We start from the raw sequence: 11,781 nt of genomic DNA, 5'->3' as shown, positions 1-11,781 counted from the left end.
AAATCTCTGCCTCTGCCAGCTGCAGTAAATGTAGTCTCCAAATAATAAATAAGAGGTGCATTCATCTGTGTATCTGATCCGCATTAGTGATATTCTCAGCACCAGAACAGTGAAGCAAAGAAACAGATTCATGAGTTTATGTTAGTAATTTTATTTATTAGGTGCATCTGACCTGTTCTATTTTTCTCTGAAATGAGATCAAATCAGTGCTTCTATGGGTTGTCTCCACTCTGCACTAGAAAAATATACTTTATTATAATGTTCACTGTAATGCATCTTGATGTTCTTAAATTAAATCAAAGATTTTGGTCAGTAATGCCAAATATGTAAATCTGTGTTTCAGTCATTTTTATACTGGCTTAAAAATACTTCATTAATTCTGCTAAGCAGGGGCGTAGAACGTGTTTAACAGGGCCAGACCAGTAATGATGTTGGACCAATTTAAAGGAGGCAGAAAGTCATGTTAGCTTAAACAAGTAATGTAGCTACCCACTGTACATGTATTAATCTGGCATGGGTTTCAATTTGGTCTGGAGCCTGTTCAAGTATGTTTCAAAGAAACGAAAGGCAGACGAAGACAGCTCTGGTCAGGTAATAGAACCAGTGCCACACATCATGCAGGGTATGCTGTCAAATAATGTAGGCTAACTGATCTCATGTTCAAAAAATTAAGCAATACAACATGAGTGTGAACACTATTACTTTCATAGAGAAATTCAACAATAGCTTATAGGGGAACAACCTCAACCTTACTTCCAGTTTGAAATACATTTGTTTACTCACCAAGATAACATATGTGCTATTTGATCGGTAGATGATTTGAATCTATAGGTTGCCTGTAATTATACTTAAGATCCAGCAGGTGTCGGTAGACCAACCTGGTAGCAGCACAATTTTGGCACAATATCAACACAGTTTGGGCAATGTGATGAAATGCTTCATGAGGCCTCATCTACCCATCACTACTATGGCCCATGCATGGTCTGAGCAGAACCTTCACTCTGTGCTCTGCAACGGTAAAAATCAAGCAAGTAATGCTTGACAGGCAGGAGAAGAGTTAGGTGTAGCAGACACAGGGGAAGGAACAGGGATGCCGAGTGGTGAAAAAGTTACAGAACCAAGTGGCGTTAATGGAGTGGGAGAGACCAGTGGTGAAGACACCAGTAGAGGGCCGGGAAAAACGAGTGGCCCAGGAGAAAACCCCCAAGACAAGCACAGGTGTTCAGGATGGGATCCTACATGGGTCAACAAAAACAGCAGATTCCATTCTTGGCTTTCACTCCACCAATGGTGAGTGTTGTTTCCGCTTCCCCAGGGGCGGCGTTAGGCCCGGCTACTTGGGCTGAAGCCCCGGATCGTTCATGGAAAGCCCCCCGGATCTAAATCGTGGAAGTAACATGCAGTACCAAAGTCCAACAGAGAGGGAGCAGCTGGCAGTAGTTTGTATACAGCCTGCCTGAGCCTCCACCACTGAAGAAAAGAAGCCCTTCAGCAGCCGGCTTCTTCTACACTCTCTGCCTGAAACGCATGAGTGAAGATGGACATAAGGACATTTTTTAGACCAAAAGTACGGCGACAGAACCCCAGCTTTGATGAGACTGGTGCTGACTCAGGTTTGTGAGTTTTATTTGAAAATATTTGTTGTGCTGCTGGTTTGCCTAAAGCTAGATTACTATCAGGTAAAGTTGTTGGAGAAAGAAAGGGAATATTTACTATCATCTCACACTAAACACTAACAGGAGCAATACTCTGAATATGCTGAATATGTAGCTTCAGATTAAAAATTATGTGGTACAAGACAAATATGATGTTGACTAGTGTGTCACGTGTGTGTGCACGTGCGTTCGCGTGCGTGTGTGTTAAGCCCCGGATGTTCTTCAGTTCTTAATCTGCCCCTGCGCTTCCCTGTATTCATTTGGGCAAGTTGTTTTTTTGTTTAATGGCGAGCAGCTGATTTATCCTGTTAATTATACATCATTTCTATTCACACTATGTAAATGAATTTGGTCAATTCTGTAAGAAATTCAGGTGTACACAGATGTGCAATATATATTGACATTTATGAATATCAAATTTAAATACGTAAATTCTGGTAATTTTTCTGGTTCCCTGCTGGCTCCTGGGGGTTATGGTTAAAAAGTATTGAGACGGATCATATCTGTATTTTAATATTTAAAAATAAACCTGAATTGAACCTTTAGTCATTGGTCAATGATACCTTGAAATGTTGTCTCCAAGGGATGTTCTGCCGTTTGTGCTGCCAACACAAACAAGCACCTAAGAGAGGAACATCAAAGCGGCCATTCATTGAGGCTGGATGTCAAATTTCCCGTGTGGATTACCGTGACAGGCACATGGCTACAGAGCACCACAAACAGAGTGTGGGTTTGCATGCCTTACTGGCACAAGGTAAGCTACAGCAATCCCACATCTAAATTTGTCATTTAAACTCTGAAATCATTTAAGCATAAACAGTTTTGTACTTATTTACACATTTCTAGGCTCAGCAGTACTGGATGCCTTCGATCCAGTGATTTATATGGAACACGAGGCTATCATGGGGGGGGGGGGGTTTAAATGCCTATATTACTTAACAAAAAACAAACAGGCACACCACACAAACTACCCAGCACTTCTGGAATTGGCAGAGCTGCTTGGGTGCGATTACTTCAAAAAGCTTAAGGTAAATAAACTTTCTTGCTATAATATTTGCAAATATTACTACTAGTCAGATTGAGTACATAAGGTAAAATCCAGATTCATTTTATTTGTTCACAGATTGGGAAAAGAACCAACTATAGATCACATCGAATTATTGACGAGATGCTTGAGATTTGGGCTGCAGGGGTGGAGGAGCCCATTCTTAAGGACATCTTAGGGCTAGACATTGATGAGAGCACGGATGTGTTCGTGACAAGGCACCTGGATCTGCATGTCAGGTATTAAGATGAGAGGACAATAATTATAGGCTGAATCAGTAATACTAATAGTAATGTTTTTACTTGGTCTTCCAGATATATGGATGCAGAAGGCAAGCTTTATAGTCAGTTCCTTGACTTAGTGGCGTTGTTTGATGGGAAGGCAAACACCATTGTGGCAGCTCTAAATGAAGTGCTCGTCAAAAAAAAGGTCCCTACAGAAAAGCTGTTTGGACTGGGAACAGATGGCGCAGCAGTAACGACTGGTACTGCATGAACTTCTTTACACAGAGTTGTTTTTTTACTGTCAGTGTTTTTGTCAAAACTGATCAGCAGGTGTGTGATCAGACGACTATCCAATCCAATCCAATTTTATTTATAAAGCGCATTCACAAGGAATTACAACCAAACAAGGCGCTGTACACTAAAAATGTTAGTTAATTAAACCGGCGTTATACAAGCATGTCGAACACAGATAGAAGATAAAAAGGAAATAGTACCACTAGCAAGCATGGAGGAAGTGAGTGGCCTGTATTTGCTTCCTTTTTGTAACAGGGAGGCTGAATGGTGTAGCACAGCAGATGCAGGACTCCTTGCCCTGGTTGCTGTCGGTTACCTGTGCTGCTCATCGCCTCGCCCTGGCTTGTAAGGACGCTTCATCTGAAGTTCCATACATGGGAACATTCAGGGATCACCTACAAAGTCTCCACCTGTATTTTCACAACAGCGCGAACAGAACTGCAGTTCTTAGAGCTGCTTCACAGGTCTTGGGCCTTGACAACCTGACTGTAAGGGTGAGACTATGAACACAATTTTTATTGACTAGTGTTGTGTACTTTTGTTCTTGTCTTAGTAACTTCTTGCCTTGGAAATTGATTGTAAATTTTTTAGGAAGTGAAGGACACACGGTGGCTGTCTCAGCATCTGGCAGTGAGCAATCTACAACGCAACCTTTGCGCAGTGCTTGGTGCCTTGGCAGAAGAAGTGGACAGTAACAAATGTCCGCTTGCAAAAGGACTGTACAGTTACTGTTGCACGTACAGGTTCGTGGCTGCAATATATCTTCTCCATCTAGCGCGACTTTCAAAAATATTCCAAAAGGAAAATGTGAACTTCCTAGCCATTAAAGACCAGGTCAGTCCATCACAACACGTCTTTCTCTTAAAGTTAAAAAAGAAAAAATTCAAACCGGTTAATGACCGTTTTCAGAATTCAAGATTAATTTCAAGCAGTTGATGTGCTCATTACAGGTTCCTGTGACGATAGCATGTTTGCAAGACATCAAGGATGCAGGCAACACAAAGGCAGGTTCCTTCTTGGCTCAGCTCCAAACTGACCTAGATGATCCCACAAGACTAGGGGCATTTGGTATCCTCCCTGAGGAGCAGAGGGGGAGGAGAGGCAGAGGCCAGGGAGAGTACTCCCAAGACATGCTTTGGCCCCGATTCAGATCAGAGGTAGATTAAAAAAAATCAATGTAGTGTCGTTCAATGTTAGAAACATTGGCATGGTCATACCATGTGCATTTTCAGTTATTTGTGATCATTTTATTTTCGTAATTATTGCTAGGTTATGGAGCCTTATATTGAGGATGCTCTTCTGGATAGCCTGGACAGGCGATTTCCAAACATCGATGTAATGTCAGCATTTCATGTGCTGGGACCTCAAACCTTGACAGCGGATGATGCTGTCGCGACAGCTAATGTCCTTACCCTCACCAGGAAATTTCTGCCACAGCAGCCAGAAAGTACACTGTTACAAGAGTGGCCGTCATTTAAAAAACATATGGTGACCGGGGCTTTCAAGGTATATTCTAAGATAAAAGTAAATTTTACTGTTAAATGTGACTGATAAGCCTATTTTAATGTAACTTCTCCACTTGTCACTCTGTGTTTGGTTTTAGGATTTGGACCAACTCGGTATTCTGCAGAAACTCTCAGCACGAAACCATGAATGGGCCAACCTCTACCCAATAGTCAGCAAACTTGCAGCCATTGCCATGACAGTACCAATATCAAGTGTTAACTGTGAAAGGGACTTCTCAACAATGAATGGGGTAAGACGTTTAAAGAGATCTTCCACCCCTCAGTAAAATTTTGTCTGTTGTTAGATTCCCAGAGTTAGACATTAAAAGCAAGATTTGTACTCTTAAAGGTGAAGACTGACTCGAGGAACAGGCTGCAGGGGGATCATCTGGCTGCATGCCTGCAGCTCAGCATCAATGGGCAACCTTTGGGGGAATTCCCCTACCACAGGGCCCTGGAGATGTTTTGCAAGACATCAAGAAAAAATAAATGCCAAATCCCCCCTGCAAAGTGTGTCAGTGAGAGTTTAAAAAAATTATTATTGTGCAAACAATAGTGTATTCTTTAATACTAGTTACCGTAAATCCTCTAATACAGGCCCGGGCCTGTATTTGACTCAAGCTTATCAAGCTGCAGGCCTTTATTGGAAGGAGGGCCAGTATTGGAGGCAGGCCTCTATTTCTATTTGAGCAAAAATGAACTAATGGTTCGCTGGAGTTTTTGACAATTAAAATTGCGCCCATAAACAAATTTCTTTTAACAACGGTAGTTTCTGCTTCAGCCCTCCCCCCTCCCCCTGCGCAGCGGCCGCAAACTCACTGATGCGCCTGCAGCCTCTCGGAGTTCCTGCTGCTCTAAACATTAAAATAATTATTTCATTTTCTGTTCCTCACTTCTGATTACCTTCAATGGTGTCTGTTTGTTGCAACCAGCAGGTACAAAAACTAACTTGTTTTTATTTGACTATTTTTCTGTCCTGCTTGTTTATTATCTTCCTGCATCTCCTCTCAATCCTAAAGAGAAACTGCTACCTGGGTTCATATATATTCACCTCATGAGTTACCTTTGAGCTGCAGTTCTAAAACATCTACCGACCGCAAAAACAGCGGAGTGCTCGCTGCTTGGTGGCCGCATCAGTGATCAGTGCGTCGGAGGACAAGGTGATGCGCCCCGCTCCACAGCATGCAGTGAAACGCATCAGTGATCGGTGCGTCACCGGATGACAAGTTGACAATTTCGCTCCACAGCAGCAAAACGCATCAGGCGCAAATTAAAGACAGAAAACATTAAAGGAAATGAACTGACATGAACAATCGCGTGTTAAATAATTTGGCAACACCTGATTGTTACTGTGGCCGTGCTCAGGACGCAGATCCGACCGCAAAAACAGCGGAGCGCTCCCTGCTTGGCGGCCGCATCAGTGATCAGTGCGTCGGAGGACAAGGTGATGCGCCCCGCTCCACAGCAGCGAAACACATCAGGCGCTAATAAAAGACAGAAAACATTAAAGGAAATGAACCGACATGAACGATCGCGTGTCAGTACCGACGCTCTGGCACAGCGCGTTGCCCCCCGAGCACAGGAGCTCGTCACCTGCTGACAACAGGCTGCTGTCTTTTCCGAGGGCTGCATCTTGCCGGTCATTATCACGTGACAGCGGCTAGTCGACGACAGGCATAAAAAGTCACTATAGTGAAGTCGACTAGTTCATACAACCCCTGCTACTGCTCCCCAGAGTGTTCTGCAGCATAATCAGCACGTTCTCTTTGAACTTGATATCAAATGTTCGCCTCCTCTTCGTCTCCGCACGGTTAAAGTTACCCTCGCGGTCTATCACTGGCAAATCAAAAGTGAGACGATGACACAACCGCCCCCCGTACTTGCTTGTTACCACATTCCACCCGGCCACAATAAAAAACCGGCCATTATTCACCTCCGCTGACTCCGACACTGGGCAAAATTGGAGACCCGGCCTTTAATTGAATACCGGCCTGTATTAGAGGATTTACGGTATTTAAATGCAGCAGTTGCTGGATAGGTGGAGTTCAAAGTGGAGTGTGTGTAAGTGTGTCTAATAAAACAATATTAACATGAAGGTGAAACGTGTCATTTTTATAATACACTCATCAGTGCTAGATAGATAGTTTAGACATACTATATTTTTCCACAGAAGAACGTATTTGTCCCGTCAACACAACTTTAGACTAATTCAAAAGGAAATTCTAACTTCCCAGCTTCCACCCAGCATTCAAACGCACCATGTAGCACAAATCAGTCCGGTGAGAAAAGAGTCTCAAAAGGATTTTGTACTTGTAAACTGATCTGTGTGTGATGTAGTTTTGTCCGTGTGTACAAGGTGATGGGTGTGTGTATTCAAAGATTTTTATGTGTAGGAGCTGAAGTTACACACACAAATCTGGAAACACACACACACACACACACACACAGATCTTGTCATACTTCTTCTGCCCAGAATAAGACTCTTCACAGTCATGATAGAGTCATAAATGACCCAGAGTCCACCTGCCATGCCTGTAGCTACCTGGGTGAAGTTCTGCTCAGGTCTCACATCCCCACCACCAGACAGCAGAAGTGTGAAGTCCCTGCTTCTGACCGACTGTTCTGCTTCACAGCATCACCACCTGAACACACCAGTGAAGCACCACTCACCGTATCCGTACATCACCACCAGACCGGTCACCATCAGGACAGGGTGCCAGTTGAACTGCTGCGCCTTGAGGTTCCAGGCAAGCCCCCCGCGCCACCGGCTGCTCCACAGGAAGACGCACAGCACGCAGGCGAGGCCCAGCGCCACGCACAGCAGGTAGCACAGGTAGAAGAGCGGAGCGGACCTCATCCCGGAGGCTTCTGGGAACTTCAACATCAAACTAACGATGCAGACTGTCTTAGAGATCAGCCCCTGGAGGCTACAGACACAATGGAGCAGCACCACCAGCTCCACCACCTGCAGCCCGTCACCAGTTCCTCCTCTGATCACGGCTGCGGCCGCTCACTTCGTGTTTCTGAGCCCGGGAGGAGGCGGGGCACCGCCGGGTACAGAAACCATTTCCTGTTGAACACCTGTTCGTTACAAGTGTCCCCGCACTTCGGTAAACTTAAGACGATATCGACAGATTAAACCTTTGCGGCACAACTTCTGAAGAGAAAGGCATTAGTGAACACAGCACGCCTCTTTATAACCGTGACAAGGCAGTGAACAAGTCACAACGCCATTAGAAACACGTCCTCTGTTCGTGCTCTGTCCAGGGACCGTCTGCAAATAGTAACACCACAAACCCAGGGGCGTAGCTAGCTCTATTTAAGTGTGGGCATGTAGATGTTTGATATACACACACACTTGAATTTGTATGTGGACCTCCATTGACTTACATGTATTTTAGTGACTCCACTATGCCTAACCCAACCCATAACCAATGTTCTATTCCTAATCCTGATCTAAACTACCCCTAACTAAAACTAATTCACACCATACCCCCAAAACACGTTTAGGCTGCTTAGCATTGTGTGGACCAGCAAGTGTGGAAATGTCCAAATGTTGCAGGTTAAAGGGGACCTAGAATGCAGTTAATCACTAATCTAAAACTGATCTTTGAGCCTCTATAAGTCATATAATGTTTTGTTGGAGCCCTGACAAACATGCATAGTAAGGCTCATTGTAAGTGAAACATGTGTAGCTGTAACTTCTGCTGACTCTTGGCCAGGACTCCCTTAAAAATGAGGCTTTTGATCTCAATGGGACCTTCCTGGTTAAAGAAATAATAAATAAATAAATAACCTGTTTTCTCCACCCACTCCAGCAGTGTGTGTGTGTGTGTGTGTGTGTGTGTGTGTGTGTGTGTGTGTGTGTGTGTTTTAAAGAGACAAGTGAAAGCAGAAACTGAACTACAGTCAGAGTTTCTCAGTAAGTTCCCACTCGAGCCTTATATAAGATTGATTAAAATAGAATAGCTTTATTGTCATTGTAACAAGTGCAACAAAATTAGGAGCAACCCTATATTACATTATATAAAGTGTAACACCCTAAAGAGCAGCTATTAAGACCAAAACGTTAAACAAAGACCAATAAAAAATCAGGGCATTGAAAAAACTACAATCGAGAGACACACTAAAAGCCCTAAATGTGGACAAATAAGACTTGCACGTTATAGCTTAACATACCTAAACAATAAAACTGATAAAAACTGGGGAATTAAACTCCTACAATCACTAAAAGACATTCAGTGGCCGTTGAGTGCTCTCACAGCTGAGGGAAAGAAGTTGTCTTTCAATTAGGACTGCCACAAACGACGACTGTTACAGCTGTTGCTGTGTGTCAAAGAAATGTGAAGCTGCAGATGACAATCAGAGCCCTTCCTCCTCCTCCTACCTGCACAGCTGCACTTGGACTGATCACCTCCTGAGTTACATAAAAGGGAGGGCTGCCAGGAGGAAGGGAGTCGGCGGTGGGTCGGGTGGCATGTGAACTAGCAGTCCTCATGCGACGTTGGAGTTACTGGAAGGGCTTCTTATGGTCTGCAGCGTCGGGTGGGGGTTCCTGGGGATGCCCTTCCTAGCAGGAGGAGAGACTCCGTGGTCTTGACGAGGCTGACACTGGGCCATAGTTGTGTTTGGGGGGGGTCTCCTGTTAGTGGGGAAGCACCCTAACGGTCTGTGCCGCTGTGGGGCGCTGGAAACGGTGAGACATGTTTTGTTGGAATGTCCCGATTACTCAGGTGAGAGGAGGGCCCTGTTCGGGTTTTTGGGTTCTGTGGGGTGGGGGTATTCAGTCTACAGACCTTGTGGTGGGTGGAGGATGGGCAGTGTGTGGGTGCGCTGCTGGTCTTTTTACGTTGGGTTGGTGTGTATGTGAGGGTGTGATCATCCTTTGGAGTGAAATGTTGGTTGCTGTGGCAGCAAGACGCCGAATAGGCGTCTAGACTGCCTAATAACAGAAGAAGAAGGGAGGGAGAGGCCGGATCTGTGGCAGTTCTCTCACCTGCTCCATGTGTTTTCATGGCTTTTAAATGGGTTTTAGTTGTTTGAACTTGGTGAAACTTAAGAACTTTTAGAGGTTTCTAACAGACGAGGGGCCAGAGAGCTGGCTTCCTCTTTGCTCCCAGACTTGTGTACAGTCAGGGGCGTAGCACCAAATTCTGGGCCCTAGGTACAAGTCTTCTAGGTGGGCCCCCATGCTCAATTACTTAATATCTCTCTTACACACTTTTTGTCATGCTATAAGACAAGATAATAAATATGATCTTAGTTTAACCTCTATATTGAGCAAATACAAATGCCAGCATAATAAAAGTGAAATGCCCAGACTTCACATATAATTATTTTTATTTGCCAACAATGTGTTCAAACAAAAATCCTGGAATTTATTTTCCAGTAAATGCCCACTGACGGGTCTTCATGTTAGCAAAATCACTTATGAGATCTTTAAAGTCCAATCCTTTGGCTAATTGGCTTTCAATAGAAAGAAGAGCTAGGCTGTTCAGTCTATCCTGGGACATTGTTGATCTCAAATAATTTTTCACCAGTTTCAGTTTGCTAAAAGCCCGTTCACCCCCAGCAACAGTCACAGGTAGTGTGCAAAATATCCTCAGTCCAATACAAACTTCTCCAAAAATGCTCTGTAATTGCATCCTGTAGATGGCATTAAGCAGCTCAAGAGACCGAATGTGTGGAAATGTGGCACCATATATTGTTCTCAGGTGTAGCATCTCATTCTCAAATTCAGCTGTGAGATCCTTGTAACGTTTTCTCATCAGTGCCTGGCATGATATGCCCGTGCAGTTTAGGATAAATTTCAAAATTTCTGCATCTGAGCCTGGCCTGCCAGACTCGTCCTGTGTTTAATTCTACACAGATAACGTCTGGTTGCTCACAGGCAGAGAGGCGCATGAGGGGGCGGGACTAGCCAGCTGTAGTTTTAAGATATAGTCAAAAATGTCGTCTGGCGACGGCGCAAGAAGAAAAGCTTTTAGCACTTCATTTAGAACAGAGGAATGAGCCGCAGCAACCTCCGCTTCAGTCTTGGTTGTTTATTAGAAACTGAGCGTTGCAGTGTGAGACGTACGCTGCTCAGCACTGATTGGCTTGGTTAGACTTCTCAGGGGATGGGGTTATTGGAATAGAAGAGTTTGCAGATCCAGTGCTTTCCATAAGGAAGCATGGGGCTGGCTGGCCAGGGTAGCTGGATCCTGCTCTGACTTTCCTTTATCTGTAGCTCAGACCTCGGCGGGCCTAGTCAGAGTCTTTCACCATTTTCAGACAGGATCCTGCTGGTTCCTGCCTGGCCCTTCCTGAAAATGTTCTGGTCTCTGCTTGGCTTTATCTGGTTGCTGTTAGCCTGAATCAGGCTTTCCATTATCTTTGACTGGATTGCTTGTGCCAGCTATGCCTGCTTGGATCCTGGTTCATCTGTATCTCCCAGAGATATGCCCTGTCTTAGCCACCTCTGTTGTTGCTAGGCTTCCTGGGGCTGGAGGCTAGGAGGGAGATCTGGCCGTCTGGTTGGGGTCTGGGGTGGTGGGTTGCTGTGCTCAGCGTTGGGCAGGGGAGCCTGCTCATCAGCACCCCAGCAGAAAGGGTCGAACTCTTGGAACCGGTGATGGTTGTACCCCATGTGCAGCAGTATCGGGACCAGAGTGAATAGGGTGTGTATGGGGAGCATGAGTGGGTGTCCGGCGTGCATTTTTGTAAGTCTTGGGTTGTATGTGCATGTGTGAGCATGAGGGAGGGAGTGTGTGACTGTGTTTGTGTATGACTGTATATGTCAGGTGGGGCCTTTGACTCCTCCCTTCTCCTGGAACTTCTTTTGATGATATAGATATTCGCCCCCCTCCCCCTGCCACACCTGGTGTGAGGGGTTGTGCCTTGGTCTGCCTGAGTGTTCGTGGTAACCAGGTCACGGGGTTTAAGATTTTTGGAGTCTGCCTGATAGATCCCGGTGGCTGCCTGGTGGGGTCTGGGTCCCTGGGCTCTGCTGGGTCCCCGGCGGGGGTGGTCGCCCCTGGGTCCCGGGTCGCTGGGTCCCGAGCTCGGCCGGCTAGGGG

General features: G+C 45.2%; 1 protein-coding gene across 1 annotated transcript; it reads left to right on the top strand.

The window, feature by feature from the left end:
• Positions 1-2,240: 2,240 nt before the first annotated feature.
• LOC139063684 (zinc finger protein 862-like) lies at positions 2,241-9,202 on the top strand. Its single transcript, XM_070546304.1, has 10 exons — positions 2,241-2,409; positions 2,502-2,683; positions 2,779-2,939; positions 3,015-3,184; positions 3,474-3,712; positions 3,810-4,052; positions 4,169-4,375; positions 4,488-4,724; positions 4,822-4,974; positions 7,357-9,202. The coding sequence occupies exons 1-10, from the start codon at positions 2,241-2,243 to the stop codon at positions 7,549-7,551; spliced, it is 1,956 nt and encodes a 651-aa protein (XP_070402405.1). The 3' UTR covers positions 7,552-9,202.
• Positions 9,203-11,781: the final 2,579 nt, after the last annotated feature.

The sequence above is a fragment of the Nothobranchius furzeri genome, chromosome 17 (genome assembly GCF_043380555.1).
Source record: "Nothobranchius furzeri strain GRZ-AD chromosome 17, NfurGRZ-RIMD1, whole genome shotgun sequence".
Classification (NCBI taxonomy): Eukaryota; Metazoa; Chordata; class Actinopteri; order Cyprinodontiformes; family Nothobranchiidae; genus Nothobranchius; species Nothobranchius furzeri.
The sequence above is the reverse complement of the archived record's forward strand: the minus strand, read 5'-3'. Positions and strand labels throughout refer to the sequence as shown.

Bases quoted from the DNA above. Each gene is read 5' to 3' on its own strand.
- LOC139063684 (XM_070546304.1), top strand. From the start codon at position 2,241: ATGTTCTGCCGTTTGTGCTGCCAACACAAACAAGCACCTAAGAGAGGA. The intron at 2,940-3,014 runs GTATTAAGATGA...TTGGTCTTCCAG, and splicing joins CACCTGGATCTGCATGTCAG to ATATATGGATGCAGAAGGCA. The intron at 4,376-4,487 runs GTAGATTAAAAA...AATTATTGCTAG, and splicing joins GGCCCCGATTCAGATCAGAG to GTTATGGAGCCTTATATTGA.